The following is an 18,849-nucleotide window of genomic DNA, read 5'->3' on the forward strand; positions in this document are numbered from 1 at the left end:
AGGAAACAAAGGCCCAGAGAGATTACATTACTTTGTCCAAAGTCCTGTGGATTTTCAACAGAAGAGACAAGATTTGAATCCATGCAGTTGAACTCAAAACTGCAACCTCTTAGCAGTACACTACAGCACAGAACCAAAAAAAAAAAAAAAAAAAAAAAAATGGAAGTAACAAAATAATTTCCTGCATTCTGGCTTGTGCTTCTTGGGAAATAATGTTGGCATTATTTAGTATCAAAGATAAAAGGGAATGACTCAAATTTAGATGGGCTCAAAAGCGCTGTCAAATTTCTGTTCTACATATGACTTAGGGCATGAAATAGAGCAGATAGAGTGTGTAGTGGCTGATACACTGTGTCAACCTGAGAAGTTTAGAGGCTTGACTAAGTGACTCAGCAGTTCTACATGCTAGGCTGTAGAGGACAAGCCCTAGCTGTTTATGCTGTAAGATGCTGTAATGATTGATTCATTGTGTCTACTGGAGATGTTTAGAAGTTTAACTAAGTGACTCAGCAGGGGGCCAAGGTCCTCACTTGGTAAATATCCTCATTCTATGCAAGAGGAGCTCACGGAGGTGGTGTGGGTGTAAAGGACCCACCCTAGGGCAGGTAGCCTGCGTATAATATAAGGAAGGAAAAAAGGCTTCCCCTTCCCTTTTTTTGTTCTGTTACTTGTGCTGTCTTCTGCTGTTATGGACTGTTACCCCTCTAGCATGCCACCCTGCCTTGGAGCCAGCTGATTATGAGCTGAAACCTCCATAAACTGTGAGCTAAATAAACCTTCCCTCTTTAATTTTGGTATTGGATATTTTGCATCAGCAGCGAGAGAAAAGTACCTAAGACAGAGTGTTTCAAGATATATACAGGAGGGGCTGGGGATTTAGCTCAGCAGCACAGTGCCTGCCTGGCAAGCACGAGGTTGTGAGTTCGATTCCCAGTACTGGAAAACAAAACAAAACAAAAAAAGATACATACAGGAGATGTGGGTGAAGATAAATCAATATGACTCATTTCTAAGAAAAATAGTGGTGTGTGTGTGTGTGTTGATAAGTGTGTGTACACTACACGTGAAAACACGGCACACACTCAAGAAATATTTTGCAAGTCTGTCTCCTGCTCTTATTTTTTCTTCTAAGTCTCATTACAAATCTGGCTAGAAACAGCTGATTATACTCACACCATAGCCTCAGTGCTGTACTGCCTCAAGATTTCTTTCACCAGTTAAACAAGCCCATGACCTTTAAGCTTAGCTTCACACAGTCTCAAGGCATGGATAAATGTGTCCATACTCTTTGCCATGGTAGAACAAAGGTGGCTTCTCATCTAACTCATGAATCTTCCATTATATCTGAAACCTCATCAGCACAGTCTTTACTGTCTACATTCCCATTCAGGTCTTCTGAGCTGTCGCCAGGATCATCTGTGAGACCTCACATCATTCTCAACTCCTTTGGATTGTTCTCCCAAACTTTTTCAAATTCCTTTGGTAGGTAAACTGGTTCCAAAGCCTTTTCCATATCATCAGGTACCATCACAGCAACTATCCCACTTCTTGGTGCCATTTTTCTGTTCGTCAGATTTCTGTCACTATAGCAAATACCTGAAACAATCAACTTATAAATAGAAACGTGCTGGATTACAGTTTTGGAGGTTTTAGTCCTGTGTTAATTGGTCCCATCACTTTGGCCTGTGGCAAGGTAGCAAATCATGGCAGAAGTACATGGCAAAACAAATCCACTCACCTCATGGCCAGAAAATAAAAGGAAAAAGAGATTGCGACCCCATAATCCCCTCCCAGGTTATACCCCCAATGGCCTGAAGACCTCCACCGGGACACCTGTTAATGTTTCTACCACCTCCCAATAACAGCATGGTAGTGATCAAGTTTTTCCCACAGGGCCTGTGAAGCACACTTAAGATATGAGCTATATCAGCACCGCTTCTTTGCTTGCAAGAAGAAAAAGTACAAAAATTGAAAAGAAAATTCACAAAAAATGGCAACTGATTTTGAGGAGGCCTTCCACATAAGTCTATTCAATGCTGTAGTTTTATACTAAGCACAGTGTAACAAAACTACTCCTGTTCTTAAAAAGGAACCAGGTGTGTGAATGCTTTATATCTCTATAAGATGCTATACTTGGATTAAACAATAGTGAGTTGCCCCCACAATTGTTTTGCAGGCAAAGGGGATCCCCATGCAGTAATCTTTTGATGTTTCTTCATATTCTTTTGCCATTTCATTTTTCTTACTTTACATGTAATAAGTTACCACAAACACACTGGCTTAAAACAACACAAATGCATTTTTATGGGTTTACTGTTTCCTCCAAAAATGTGGAGGAGCGGTTTATGTGTTGATATCCTAACCTCCAGTGCCTTTTCTCATCAGGAAATGGGGTCATTTCAGAGCAGAACAGAAGTCACACTGGGTTAGGTGGCTTCCTAATTTAATGTGCCTTTATAAGCAGGAGTAATTTTGACACAGACACGTACTCAGGAAATACATTATGGGAAGATGAAGGCAGAGATTAGAGAGATAAAGAAGAGGTCAAGGAAAACCAAAACCTAGAAGAGAGATTCTCTCTCACCACCCCCAGTAGGAACCAGACATGCCAAAACCTTGATCACAGACTTCTATTCTTAGTAGTAAAGAGAAAATCAGTGTTGTTTAAGCCACCCAGTCCTGGGTATCATGTTACAGCATCCTTAGCAAACTAATACATTCAGTAGCTTACAGATTCCACGGGTCAGGATTCTAGCCACTTGGTAATTAGGGTCCTTCCTATGAATCTCAGGAGGCTGCAATCAAAATGTCAGCGGTACTACATTCTGGACTGGAGGCTTGATGACAGAAGATAAACTGGTTGGTAGAACTCCCTTCTTCAGAGCTGTGTAATGAAGGCACAGTTTCTAGAAGCCTCCCAGGTTCCTGTCATGTGGCCCGCTCCATAGCAGTCCACAGTACTGACACTGGCTTCCTCCTGACCAGCAGGAGAATCCTTTTCACTCCATCTGGAAAGACAGAGTCTCATTTAATGCAGTATAATCATAGGAGTGATATCCTTGGATCTTTCTTTGCTATATTCTGTTGGTTAGAAGCCAGTAACAGCAGTGCTCTCACCAGAAGGAGGAGACAATAAAAATATAAGTAACTGTTTCCCTCCTATGCCAGCATAGGAGTTACCCTGGCATGTGACCACCTCAACAGCTATGCACTTTCTACATTGCATTTGGCTTCATTTTATGGAGGAGGAGAATATTTCCGATAACAAAAAAGTACTATTTTGTCAACATAGACTATATCACCAATTTTTGATAGATTGACGCTCTTAATTTTTTTTAAGAGTAGGAAAATTTATTGGCCAAAATGATTGAGGAATGGGGAATAGGAATAGCTCCTAAGAGACAAGAGGAGTCCCAAATAGGTTGCCCAGAGCCCCTAATATTTAAAAATAAAATCATTCTTTGAAATTTTGAGGTACATTTAAAAATTACAAAGGCTCTTTCTATACAACTTTTTTTATTTTAAAGAGAAAAGAACCAAAACAAAGACAAAAAAAAAAAAAAAAAAAAAAAAAAAAACAGAAACAGTAGAAACGATACAGAATTCCAAAAATAGATGATAGGAAGGTAACAATGGTTGTTGTATTGCATATTGTTATCTTCAAAGTAGTTGCTCAGATTATCAGATATAGGCGTGTAAGAGTGATCAAACCATCAAGCATTAACTGTTCCTTTCAATAAACTATTAGAAATTAGTAGTACAATTGTCTTCGCTATATTGTGTATGTGTATATATATATTTTTCACTTCCTTCTCGCTTTCTTTTCTCCTTTCCCTTATCCCAATTGTTCTTTCCTTTGCAGCAGTTTCTTTCCCTTTCAGAAAATCTTTCGTACTTTTCAGACAACTTTGAAAATAAGTTACAGAGAAGAAATCAACTAAAAAGCATCTATAATACTCAGAGCCCCAAGGAAAATAGATGCCATAAATTTTTCCACTTTCTAATTTCCTTTAATATTTATCCTTCTCATCATTTGAAAAATTTGTGTTATTATGCTATATAATATTTTGTATATTATATATAAACAATTATGTTAGTATCAAACTAACATAATTACTTATATGCTTCTTCTTCTTGTTTTATTTTCCCTTTTATTCGATGTATTCAATTCAGCTAATATGTTTGTTAGCACTTTTTCATGGTCTCTGTATTTACTTAGCTGTCTTTTCTCTAACATCTTCATCTGTATGTTTTATTAATTTATTTTTTTTAGTAATGAACACAATTGATATGTAAGAGTATAAGTCAGTTTCTGTAAAGTAACTGTTTCCCATGATTTTTCATTAATATTTTTAAATATTATACTAATTTTCACTGCCTTCCTGACAAAAATTTTATTTAATCAAGCTATATCAAAATTTCTGAACAAGAAATTTGTTTCAAATTGATTAATTTTGGGTTAGTGCTGTAGTAAAAGATTTAGGCCCATGTGAACTTGCCTTGCAAATTTTTGAGTTCCTTAAGATGTGGCATATCATCAGGCTTTGAAAATTCTCTGTGAATCTTGAAAAATAAAATTAATTTTATCTTATGGAGTACAACATTAGAAAACTTGATGTGTGTGATGGTTAATTGTCAATTAGCTTAAGAGCTGCCTCAGGAAATTAACAAAACAATAAATTTGTATTCAAGTATGCTAAAAGGATGCTTAGCTATTTCAAAAATGAGCTAAACCTGCTTGCCTCAGTTAATGCTTTTTCTTCCTTAAATCCAGCTTTCCTTACTAATACGACTACCACTTCTGTTCTGTGTGCTTGACTTACTTTGACTAATGCATTTATTTTTGACTCTTCTCAATATTTTGCTTACATATGTGCCACGATGTAAAGTTAAAATTTACTTTTAGGTACATCTAGGAATGCTCAAATTTTAATAATTCTATGAATATATTTAAATATCAACTACATCTGGGCCTTAATAGCCTCCCTTAATTTTTATTTATGGTTCTTTAATATAATATTTCCTTTAGTTTCTGCATATCGGATTCCCCTAGTAATCTGCAGGGCATCCATCCACTTTTAACTAGATAATTTACATTTCATGAGAGTATTTGAGGCTAAATTTCATTAACTGTCAGTATTTGGATAATATTAATAATTCTTAATATAATAAGTGTTTAAAAGTTTTATAGTACATGGCACTACAAGCATGGATCTGATGGAAAAGTAAATTTCTAATATCAAGACCATTTTCCTAACTTAAACAAGTTAGGGAAACATTGGTTATGAATTACCTGCTTCTGATACTGGAAGTTGTTCCCTAGGATATCATAGATTGTAAATAAGTGAAAAGCGCTGTAGTTCAGTGATAGCTCTTCCTCACAATGTTAGCAGAAATGTATTTTCAAGTGAATGCTTTATGTCTTATGTAAGGTTCCTGTTATCGGTAGAGTGTGCCTCATCGACTCTATCACTTTTTGAATGCATTCTCCTTAACATCATTTGAGGGCTGCTTAGTGCTCTTTCTCCTGCTGTGCTGTTTGCTCTCACCTGGATTTCAACAAGACTTTTTGTATCCTATAGTAAGAGATGAAAGGAGAACAGGAGAAATGTCCTTATGGTGTTCTATTAAAATAGCAACAAATTTCAGAGACAATCCTGAGAACATGATGCAAGTTAATTGGTTCATTAAAACTTTATAGGAGTTGCTGGAACCTTGCTTCTTTAGTAATACTTTGAAGGCATTTTATAAGTTAAGCAAGAAACAGCCTTAGCATCGTGAAATATTACAGCAATAAAATTAGTCTCTTATGGAAGAAATTAAAATTTCATTAGTTTACAAACATAAGCACAATTTATTTGAAAGTCAGGGTTAAACCTAAATATACTTACATTTGTATATAAAATATACTGTATTTACAATTATTTGGTGCTTTAAAGGGAAAAGTTAATGTGAAGTAAACAGCTGGAAATTACAAGACCAGATGGTCGCATAAATCCCAGTAGAAAATATACATCTGCTGACTCTTTGTGAAATTGTTTTATTAGAAGGAATTTCATTTAATTGAATGACATGGTCTCTCAGCACATCCTTTGTTTTGTCTTAGGAAACATGCCACCTGCATTAAGAATAATTTTTCATTTCTGAAAGAAATTAAAAGCAAATCATCTTCTGTTTAACATTCAAGGAAATGTCATATGCTCAATGCAAAGTCAATTTTACCTAGAGAGTTTTGATTTATTTGATTTATGACACAAATAGATATGCTGATTATAGGGTTTGCTGAAATACATGGATAGGTCAGAAGGACCTATGACGATGGTTTAATTGCATGTGTAGTGCCCCATAATACTATGCAAAGCCTTAATTTATTGATTAGCTGATATTGGACATTAGCTTGAATTGATCATAAAATGTCAAGATTGTCACATTTGTAATTTATTACAATAAAATTCTAAAAATGAAGGCAATCAAACAAAAGAAGCTTTTCCATATTTACTACAGGTGAAAGAGACTAAAGTTACAGGAAGTAAAAGGAAAGGAAAACTAGTTATGAGATTACACAGTGGGACAATAAAAAAAGGAAGGAAGGGAGAAAACAAAGAAAGGATAATAAATAGAGTATCTGAGTTCTACTCCTACATCATCTGAAAATTGTTTGCTATACTGGGGATTGAACCACAGTTTCATGTATGCTGGCCAGGCACTCTACTATTGAGCTATCTTCCTATATTTCTGCTCATAATTGAGGACAAGTCTCTTAAATCTTTCCAAGTTTTTCTTTCTAATCTCAAAAGAGATACCTGTGTTTCTTAATCAAATGATCTCTTGGGTCACCTCTAGTTCTGAAAACCTATAATTAAGATAATTAAGAAAGGGAAACTTCTAAATATTTAATGTGAAATGTTTTATATTTTTTAAAGTATGTTAAGTAATATAGAACATTAAATCTCAAAGAAAAGTTGAGGTTTTCTTACTTTATGTTATAATTTGGTAAAATATGATTCTTTGACTTTCTTTTTTGGTATTGCAAGTTATCATCTTATTATGGCAGTAAAGCAATACAAAAAAAACAACAACCGTGGAATAGATTTAGTTACACATTTTGAATCAGAAATGAAAATGTTTCTGGTTTAAATGGATGAGTAAACCACCATGGATGTTCTTGGTAAATCCCACAAGTATGATAAGTTTCAAACTTCATGAATAGGAAGTGAGAGATTACACTGATATAGTTACGTGATTTGAGTTATTTGAATCTGAGAGGGAAATTTTGCCTATATATACACATTAATGCATTTTGGATAAGATGATCATAATCTAGTTTAGTGGATCAGGCTTGGAAATTGGAATCCAGTGATGTCTTTGTTCATTCCATCATCTAGAAGTCTTGATCTACATAGCCATTTGATGGTTATACATTTAACATTTGCCTCAGATGGTTTCTCTTTCTTTTTCTTTCAAGTCATATCAAACCAATGAACGTTTTGATCCTTGGTACTTCAACTAAATCTCTGCCCAGCCCTCTCTTCGTTCCTCCTGTTTTTCTTCGTTTTTTCAGTGAGTACATACTCTTTCCTGGGCCTCACTTATGGCAATGAATTCTGACTTTTCCCTTGACTAAAGGAATATTACTTTAGCTCAAAAAAGTGCTTCATCTGATAATTACACCCACTTACTAAACTACTTATACATACTTTGAATAAACTTACAAATTGCTTTGAAGTTATAAATATATATATATATATATATATATATATATATATTCAATCAAGTGGCATTTTCTCATGTACTAAGAAAAATAAAAACCTTCTCACGGACAATAGGTTAAGTAATCTTGGACCAAAATCTCCTGTGATATGTTAGAATGTTATTTCTTCATCTTTATCTGCCTTAAATCTTCCAGAGTGTTGTATGACAGTACCAAACCATAAGTACTCCAGTTTTACCCCACATGACTTGTACCAAGGGCATCCATCCAACTCATCAAAGTTTATATGTAGAATCAACATACAGCTCTCACCTTACTTTTGCCATTTTTCTAAATACTCTGGTACTACTGACTGCAGTCCTTATACAAATTGCTGAATTCCCAGAATAGCCTCTAGTTCACTGCAGAATGGCCCAAAAGCAGAAGAATCATTCAGAATTATTCCGGGAATGTCTAGAACATTGTCCCTGCAAAAAGTCATCCCAGTGGAGGGAATCTAATTTACCATTAAAAAAATTTCCATTTATTTGTTTATGCATTTGATGCACTTTGATCATACTAAAATCATCAGAGGTAATACATAGAGACAACAAACAACAGATAGTTTAAAACTATGTGTCAAAATAGACAAAAGTAAGAAGTTGATGATAGAGTAGGACAAATGAGATACCTAGAAAGGAAGACTCCTGAGGTTTTAGAGAATACCTACATGTTTTTTAAAACATAAGTCCTATAAATTTAGTTTTGAAAAGAAGAGAGTATATCAGTTTGCACAGCTTAGTCTAGTATCTACAACACATCTGGATAACCACACTTCATCTCAATGTCATACTTCATTAATAAAGATCTTAATAGGGTATCATATTCTAAGAAAATATGTAACATGAAAAACATCAGAATGCTAGATCAACTTGAAATCATGTCACAGGGATAGGGATAGGCAGTTCAGGAGATGTCTGCTTAGTGCAAGCGTGTGGAGGACCACCTGAATGATGCTCCTTGAAAAAAGAGCAATTGTCTCTGTTTTGGTTAAACTGGGCCCTGCTTCTGTTTACTGATATGTACACAGCTGGCTAAGTTTTGTCCTTATCCCCTCAACTGGCTTTAAGCACTGCAAATGGGTCCAGCCATGGTCTTGATGTGTAGTCTTTGAAGTAAGGTGACAGGTCAGTGTCGCCTTGCCCCATAGCTCCCACGAAGCACATGTGAGCTGGACAGGAAGAATAGCCATACCCCAGCTCCATGATATCAGCTGGGATGAGCCTCAAGATAAGAAGCTACGATTTTCCAGGGCATAAAAACCACACATCAGAGCTGAAGCATGGACCCCAAAACATTAGCCATTACCTCGAACTATGTTATGTAGACACTTTCCGCATAGCCTTCTCTCTGAATATTGCAGAGGTCATTTCAGGCCTCCTGTCCAGCCCAGCTCATAGCAGTCACCTGCTTCCTGCCGTTCTCACAGTCAATCATGTAGAGCCACTCCCCTCTTCACAAATTAATAAAACCTGGGCTTGGCCCTGGGTCCAGGCCTTTGTTCCAGTTAGCCATCATCCTAGCTGGACTTAGGGCCCTTGTGACTCCCAGTAGTTACAAATATGCCTTAGTGTCTTTATTCTCACCTTGGATTGCCCTGAAAGTGATAGATTGGAGTTCAATTGTTAGAATTCTAATAATTCTCCCATGAGATTACAAATATAAATTTCCCAGACTGCAAAGAGGACCAGGAAGGGCTCTCTATACAAATATAAAAAATCACCGGAAAGTAGAGAACCTCCTCCAATAATAAAACATGATATCATCAAAGCAGAACGAGAAGTATCCCATGTTTGTCCACAAGAAGAAAAATAACCAAACAGAAACTTGTCATAAATTTGAACTTAGTACAATATTAACATTGAATCCTAATAGGTTGTCATTGAACAAGGTATGAAATGAAGTCTTAGGAATCACGGATAAGAGCCAATGGGATTTACATCTTCTCTTTTTCTAGACTAGAGAGGACAGAACTCAGACAGACGAAACAGTAAATAGTTAATATCTGTTTTGCTTTTGCCTTCAGGTGAATCCTGCAGATTTTTATTAGAGCTCTTTCTGTCTTTAAAGAAAACTATCATTACAGAATTCTTGGCTTCCCCCTAGCTTCAGATCAAAACTGGTTTTCTCACAGCTTGCCTGGGTACATTTTTAGCCTGCACAAAAGTGTGCATGAAATAATTAAACAGGAATTTCCGTGACCTTCAGCAACCAGACGTTCCAGTTCAAGCTGTCACACAAGAAAACTTGCATGCCCTCTTTCTCCCACAGAGCTTAGACCTTGATCAGAATGCAGCTGGACAAAAGAGAAGAAGGACCAAGGACATGGGGTTCCTTGGCATTCCAGGGTACAGCACCCCAAAATGGGCATGAAGAATGTGGGTTTCCTCTCAAGGAACAGCCCTCCACCCTGGCAGATGATGTGGGAACACGGTGGCCATTGTGTGCCAGGAATGACAGAGCAGTGCTGAGACTGTGGGACAGAATCACAGAGGAGATTCAGGTGCAGCTCTGAGAAGCCATGCACAGGGCAGGCTGCGGACACAGGTCAGTTCATCTCTGACAGGACTTACTCAGGGGTTGCTCTGAGTGTGTCCATGCTAAGAGCTCACTTAGTGTCTCCACTTCTCAGGAAACTAAGAAAACCGAAGAAGTAAGCTGCTCTCCTGTCCTGAGCTGGAGGTGCCTCACATGCAGTCTGGTCCAGCAACCCTCTTACCTTTCACAAGATTTCTGCTATGGTTGTCACTTTCTCCACAACCTGGCCCAAACAAGGTAAGCCAAGAAAGGAAAACTAACTGCTCATTCAAGGAACCAACAGCCAGAGAGAGAAGGGCACAATCAAGGATGTCCCATGGAGCAGAGTCACAGAACACCTGACTCAAATAATGATATTAAGGTTTTAAGACATTGCAGATACTGCAGAGAAAGATTTGCTAAACCTTAAAAAGATGATGTTTGAACTAAGAAATTAAACTGATAAACTGAAAAGAGAGATAAAAAAGAAAAAATAATAAAGGAGAGATGGTCCCCACTGAGTCATCAGTAAATTTGCTGTTAGTGATCGTGTACAAAAAAGTGCATCAGAACATGAAGGAAAAAAATTAAGAGATAGAAATATGAAAGAAGAAGAAAGGGAAGGGATTTGGCGGGTAGATTCTGAGGATCTGTGAATCAAATAAAGGATGTTTCAGAAGGAGAAAACATTTGGATACACACAGATATACAATACACACATGTAAAACACACAGATATTCCAAAAAATATAAGCAATGAACTTCCCTTTGTTGAAGAAAAATGGAAATCTCTGGACTGAAATTGTTCTTAAAGTTTAAGGTGGAGTTGATAAGGAAAGTTACATCAAGGCATAATCTAATCCAGTTCTGAAGCTCTGAGAAAAACAAACAAGCAAAATGATCTTATAGGATCCCATATAACACTTTCTGATTAAAAGGAATCAGAAAACCCTAATTAACTATGGGAAAAAATATTAGCATTTAACCATCTACATGCTGTGTAAGACACTGGATGTCAGAGTCAGCTATATAAAGAACAAAAAAGAAAACCACCTTCCAGAAATCATGTACATTTTTACTTTTTAAGGAGAAAAATATAGCTGAGCAGATGTTTACATTTCGGAGAGAAAGATATCTAAGAATAAAGCATGTCTTGCAGAATGTTTTATAAAGTTCCCAATTTGGAAGAATTACTTAAGGATAAAACTAAAGAATAAGCAAAACAGAACAGCACATTTCAGGAAAAGAAAACCGAACGAGAAAACAATGATAAGAAGTTATTGATAAGATAATATCAGTGTGATAAGAGAACACTTCCATCACACACATACACATATGTGCATAAATGAATATACCTATACATGCACACATCCATGTGTACATATATAAATTCATATATGGACACATGTATATGGACACAACATGCATGCATGCATTTATACTATATACATGTACTCTGTACCCATATATGCATGCACTTTTACAAGTATATGCCTATAAATGTACATACCCATACATATATGCAGATATGCATATTCACATACACTCATACATGCATATACTTATATACATATGCAGACATTTATTACATTTCTGTATATTTATGTAAATAATACATGAAAATAAAACTATAAATAAGACTAACCTGTTAGAGAAAGCTCTCAATCAAGTAACTAAACTAAAGAAAGTTTTTGTATTAACAAAACTGCATGCTAAGGCCTGAGAGGAGAAAGTGCACAGACAGATGGAACATTTCTGCTGAAAGGCAGCAGCTGTTCCTATTAAAGATAAGGAACACACGAATAGAAGAAACCTTTTTAACAATAAAGAAATTTACACACAAAATGGGAAATGTGTTGCTGCAGGGTGAAATGATAAAATCATTTCAATTCAGCGACAAGTCTGAGCAGATCACTCTCACCACTGTTATCCTGGAGATTCTGCAGAAAGCTCATTTAGATTGATAAGAGAAACAAGGCTATAAATTTACAATGCACAAAGAAGCGAGCTCCCAAAATCAGCAACTGTAGGAAAGGTTGCTTAAGCAAACTAACAGGGAAAAGCAAGCAAAAAATAAACTTAGTATAATTATATTTGGATTCACAAATCTATCAAAAAAAGAGTTATGATCCCAATTATCGGTGATAAACTGAAGAAGTGGGTACTCACATTGTTATTCATGGAAATATAAAGTTTTCCATTCCAGAAATACAATCTAACTTTTTAAAAATTGAAAACGTATATCCTTAACTCAGTGATTTTACTTCTGGAATCCTATAAGAAAGTGGATAATGGAAATTCAAGCAACGATGCATGTACCTAAAGTACGGCTGCACAAATTTTGACATATACAATATTCATTCAACACTAAGCTGTAAATAAAAAGGAGATATATTTTTATATGGAAAGATTTGGAGAAATGTACTCAAAGTATTAACCAGACAAAACTAGATGGAGTGATTCAACTACTTTTAGAGCATAAGTAAAAACCAGCATACTCTTTTACAATAATTTCCAGTTTCAATGGAAAAAAATTAAAATTCATGGGTAACATTCTCATAAAATGAGAAGAATATTATAGGAAATGAGAACAAAGTCCAATTCCTCAACATCGAGAGTTTCTCTACTTCATTATCCATATAAACTCATAGCATTATAAGTAAGTGACACAAAATCCAGGTCCAGGGGCTGGGGATTTAGCTCAGTGGCACAGCGCCTGCCTGGCAAGCGCAAGGTCATGAGTTCGATTCCTGGTACCGGAAAAAAACAAAAAAACAAAAAAAAAAAAAAAAAACAAAATCCAGGTCCATTTGCAGGTCTTATGCCTTCTTCTGCCTACAAATAATAATGAAATACTGGTCTTTCTGTATGATTAGGAGAGCGGTTCCAGGGTCCCATGGATACCAAAATCTGTAGATGTCCAAGTCCCTTATGTAAAATGGCATTGCATACACATGCTCCTCTATACTTTAAATCATGCCTAGATCACTTATAACACCCATGCAACGTAAATTCTATACAAGCAGTTGTAATAGTCTTTATTTGGTATGGGTTAGATAACAATTACAAGAAAAAATTCTGCACATGTTTAAAGGTAAATATTTTTGCTGTGATCTACCTTTTCTTTTCTCTTTGTGTGTGTGGGGACGGGGAGTTTGTTCCTGGGGACCATACCTGCTAGGCAGGTATAATAATTGTCTTAGATACTTGTCTTGTTGCTGAGACAAAATACCCAACACCCAAACTTTGGATGTTTCCGTTCAGTTTCTAGAGGTTTCAGTTATGGTTGGCTGGCTCCAGGTCAGGGTGGCTTGGAAGAGGGGCATCACAGAGGAGAAACAGTTCGTGGTAAGCAGAAGGCAGAAAGCAGGAGGGCAGCAAGTAGCAAGTGTGAAGAAGCAGCAAGCAAGTACAGGGAGACTGCAGCTCTCCTTACGTCTGTCCTATTTTATCCAGGCAACTGCCCTTAGAGCAGGTCGCACTCACTTCCTTAATCCTAGCATCACACCATGCATCAATCCCAGCATCACATCTTTGATCCCAGCATTACACACCCTAGATCCAACCACCTCCCGAAAGCCCCACTTATGACCACATATGGCTTTGAGGGGATACAGAGATACAAGCCATAGCATTAACCCTGAGCTATATCCCCAGCCATCAAGAATTTCTGAGCAACAGTGGATTGAATCTGTGGACACAAAGCTCCTGGATATAGAGATTCAACTGCATTATTATCCCAAGCTCATTTACACTGTTACTGTTTTGAACAGATTTCAAGTTAACTTCAGTGTGTTTATTATGCATTTAGGAGAAGAATTTTTCCAGGATTTTCAGAAATTACAGCTAAATTTCTATTTGGAATTTGCCAATAGTATTAACCAGAAAGCTATTGTTCACGGGAAACAGAAGTGAAGAAACAGACTGTTGAAAAAAATTATTCCATAAAAATAACATAAAAAGTGTTTAATAACAATTTTCATTCTAAGAACAATAAATTTCTAGGACTGCTGGAATGGGTTATTTAATTCTTAAACAGAGCTGTTTATTTTTCTTTAGGATAATTTCAGTTAAAACAACTAAATGACTTAAACACCATTATTGTACTCATTTTTAACAAGAATAAGATTAGTAAACAGGAGTGAAAAATTTTTAGCATAAATGGAACCACAGCAAGGACATATGTATTGTGAAGATTATTTCCAGGTTTTTCTCTAAGAGGCACTGAAGAAGAAGTGAAATATATCTCTTGCTTTTAGAAAATAACAACTTCAGGTCCCAGGGAAGTATGAACACAACGGGACTAATACTATTACTTTTGGACCTCATCAACTCAGACCATAGAAAATGCTTGATCCACCTGAAAGGACACAGCTACAACCTACAAACTAATTCCTTGGTGTTATGGTTGATACATTGTGTCAACTTGGGGAGTCCAGAGGTTTGGCTAAGTGACTCAGCAGGAAGCCAGGGTGCTTACTTTGTATACATCCTGAGCCTGTGGAAGAGGAGGGCATGGAGATTATGTGAGAGCTACACGCCCCTTAGGTGGGGGTAGCCTGTCTACAAAGTAAGGCAGAGAAAGAAGCTGCTTGCCGCCATTCCTCCCATTTGCTCTGGCTGTTTGCTGCTCGGCTGCCATTGCCCCCTTTGCTCTTGTTGCTTTGCTACCTTCTGCCTCCGAGCCAGCCAAGTATGGACTGAAACCTCCACAAACTGTGAGCTAAATAAACCTTTTTCCTTCATTTTGAGCGTTGGGTATTTTGTCTCAGCAATGAGAGAAAAGTAACCAAGACACTTGGTGATCTGAAAGAGTCTGTGTTGAATGGGGTAAGAAGGCCAAGCCATAGAGAAGTGGTTTACTTTTGAGCAGTTACTAAACACCTTTACTTGAAGTCCCTTATTTTAAAGACTGCCTTAATTTTTTTCTGACAAATGCATGCTTATTAGTGAAACAAATGAAACAAAATACATGCATCCATTTACAATCATCCTCATAAACATTTCCAGACTCCTTAATTAAGATCAGAAAGCATAAAGCAGACTTACATTCTAGAAGATTTTGCCACCAGTCTGAATCCTGAGACCAAGGGTGGTTTTGAGAAGGATAGTGCAATAAACAAAAACATGGCATTTTTCTACCCAACTGTGTAGTGGATGTTTATTCCAGCTAATGAACTTCCAGATTTTATGAGATACTCTTAGAAAAAGAGCATTGTCACTATAGTTTAGGATGACAGAACTTAACGGTAAAAGTGGTTTGCAAACTATGCCCTGTTCACCCTTGCGTATTAAATACTGGCATTGCATTTTCTATAACAAGCATTGCCTGTTTCGGTTCACTACAGCCTAACCTGAGGATCTCTCCTCTCCGCCCCCAACTATGGAACAGTGACAGAGAAGGGAAAGCCACACCCGCCATGGAGGTACGGACCTGCAAGCCCAGCACTCTGGGAGCTGAGGCAAAAAGATCACAAGTTGGAGGTCAAGCTACAACTTAGTAAGACCCTCCTTCAAAATAAAACAGGGCTGGGGCTGTAACTCAGTGCAGAGGCCTTGGGTTCAGTCCCCAGCACCACAGAATGGGGGTAGACAGCCCCACCTTGCCGGAGCCCTGCTCACTGTCTCCAGACATGCAGCTGTCCTGCAAGGGCAGGCAGGAAGCTATGGGGCAGAGCAGAAGAGTAGGGTTCTGCCTGCCAGCGGTGCCATTTTAAAACATGTGCTTAGCTTACAGGAACCTTATTTCCTCATACATAAAATGAGGAGAATTATGCCAAACTTGAAACTCAAAGTACAGTGACACACAAGTCATGACTGTCTTTTTCTCCATGATAATACTTTATGCAATGAAGCAAAAAGTTATTTAGTACCACAGGGAGGATCATGTTCTTTTCCTCACCTCAAGTTCTTAGTGATCGGGTCACAGCCAGTGATTTGATGATAGAATGAATCACCTACCACACAGCCAGAGGCATGAAAACCTGAAGCGCTGCCTGTGGGTTTAAGGACCACCACCCTTGCACCTGGACTGAGTCTCTGCATCCACAGAGCACAGCTGCATTCACTGCAGCCCTCACTCTACCATGACACCTATTCTGTCTCTGCCTTTCGGACCCAGTGTCCAGTGCAAAGAGCACTGGGGGGGAAAGCAAAAGGACTGTCCCTGGTTGTCATCCATGTGATTTGTATATTTCTTCCCTGCTGCCTGTGATTAGGACATTTGAAAGTATTACATTATTCTGGGACCTGATCACTAAGAACTTGAGGTGAGAAAAAGAACATGATCCTCCCTGTGGTATAAATAACTGTTTGCTTCATGGCATAAAATATTAATAGGGAGAAAAAGACAGTCATGACTTGGGTGTCACTGTACTTTGGGTGGAGCCTTCTATTCATTTTCTAAAAGCTACTCTCCCCAGGCAGAGTTATCTGAGGGTGAGCAATTTCCTCTCCTGTCCAGTGGATCCCCTGGGACGATCACTGTGTTGGAAACCATCATTTCCTTCCACAAGAAATCAGAGCTGTTGCAGGTGCAGCATTTCTTCTCATTTGGGGGCTAAGACCACGGTGGCGTGTGTTGAGTGAGGCCAGAGGCTCAACAAACACCTGAAGTATGACAGACACCTGTTCATGGTGACAATGCCAGTGTGTGTTCTGCTCCAGAACCTCTCGTCCTTGGGCTGGTTCTCCGTGTCAGCACGCAGACATCTCCCTAGCCCAGGAACACCACTTACTGGTTTTTGGACTTCGAGCAAGTCATCTGATATTTTTGAGACATAATTTCCTCATTGTCTAACAAAAGAGGATGGAACACACATTTCTTCATGAATAACACGTAGATGTTTATGAATTGTCTATGGGAGAGTATCGTTCATAAGAAATTATATTACTGATGTGAAAAATTATGTAGTGCCGCTGGAAGATTTGTATCCAGAGCCATAACCTACCTGCATTTAAAATGAACATGGCTGCAACAACATATGGTGAACGAACAATCTAAGTTAGCTGTTATGATTTACCTTTTCCCTCCGGTTAGCTAAGCCTGCCAAAGTGTATAGGTCCAATAGCAAGGGACTGGAATTTGATCTAGGAGGAGTGATCCAGAAAACAGTAAGAATCTGGTACCCAGTTCTCCCACAAGCTTCTGTCCACACTACCAGGCTCACTCTGCCTTCCTGCATCCACCCCATCGATGTTCTTCAGCTTTCCAGAGAAAAGTTTTGTGTTGTTCTTTGTGCATCTTTAAGCTGCATAATCTTTGGCAGTGAAAATAATACAAACACACGGGCATGTAAATCCAGACAGAGCTATTTGCATCATCACTGACCTTCACAGCAGTCTTGCCACACTCGCAGGTCCATCTTTGGAATCTCAGTGCAGCTCAGGTAGTCCTTTGGGTACTGCGCCCTTACAAAGACGTCTGCCTGGACTTGCTGAATATTGTCACCGTTGTCACACAGCACACGGCCCAGTGACACCTGCTTCAGCTGAGTGAGTTGTGCAGGGGTAAACACTCCAGGGTTTTTATACCAGAACCTGGTAGTCAACAAAGAAAGACACAGCATCGTGGGTTGCTGGCCTGAGAACTCAGCCGCGTTTCAAACAGTCACGGTGAAGGAAGAGCTCAGTGCAAAGGAAACACATAGAAGCGATCATGTTTGTTCTCCAATTAAATACAGTACGCTTTGAAGTCCCTCTACTATTTTTGAAAGTCTGAAATCCTACACTTCTGAGTTATCATTTTCTATTCGAGTTTCATAAAGTGATCCGCAGTTTTGCAGAGTTCTCAGAAAAAGCACTTTTTAAAAATTGAAATTTTATGAACTGACCTTAGAAATTGTCTGAGCATTTTAATATTGATATTTTTGCCAAAAATATCATTTTTGTATTGAATATACTAGTTGTTTACATTTACCAACTAGTTAGAATAAACACATCCAATCTGAAATGAAAGAGTATAATTTAAAAATAGACTATTAAAGTGAGGCCTTGTGTTAATGCATTCAATTGATATGTGAACATCATATGTCAAGCACTTTTTCCGTTCTAGGTATACCACACGAAATTAAAAGAGTAAATTAAAAGGCTTGCTGTCACTCGCATAGGGCTCTGGGTTCAACTGTGTACCTGTAAATTTCATATGTTGAAGTCCTAAACCTCAGTACTTCAGAAAGTAACTGTATTTGGAGATAGAATCATTAGTGAGTAAGGTAAGAGTGAGGTAAAATTAGGTCGTATGGGACCCTAATCCAGCAGGAGCAGTTTCCTTCAAAGAAGAGTGCAATTTGGACACAGACCAACGCAGAGAAAACAATGAAATGAAAACAGAAAGAGACAGACATCTGCAAATGTATCCATAAGAACCAACCCTGTCAACACTTTGAAGTTCTAACTTGCAGAATTTATGAAAAACTTCTGTGGCTTAAGCTTCCCAGCCTGTGGCACTTTGATATAACTTTATAAACTAATATACACGAGAAAAACAACTTACTCAAAATACTGGAGCTTTCTCAAATTTGTTCCGTCTTTGACTATATATACATATTAATTAATTCAAATTAAATATATGAACCAATCATA

The 18,849-nt window shown here is 37.7% G+C and overlaps 1 protein-coding gene across 1 annotated transcript in view; it reads right to left on the reverse strand.

The window, feature by feature from the left end:
• The window catches only part of Pxdnl (peroxidasin-like), a 449,058-nt gene that overhangs the window by 32,761 nt on the left and 397,448 nt on the right, over positions 1-18,849 (reverse strand). The window contains exon 20 of the mRNA XM_013520015.1: positions 17,597-17,805. Coding sequence (XP_013375469.1) covers positions 17,597-17,805 — 209 coding nt within the window. The remainder of the gene's footprint in view (positions 1-17,596; positions 17,806-18,849) is intronic.

The sequence above is a fragment of the Chinchilla lanigera genome, unplaced genomic scaffold (assembly GCF_000276665.1).
Source record: "Chinchilla lanigera isolate Chin_1 unplaced genomic scaffold, ChiLan1.0 scaffold00053, whole genome shotgun sequence".
In the NCBI taxonomy this organism is placed as follows: Eukaryota; Metazoa; Chordata; class Mammalia; order Rodentia; family Chinchillidae; genus Chinchilla; species Chinchilla lanigera.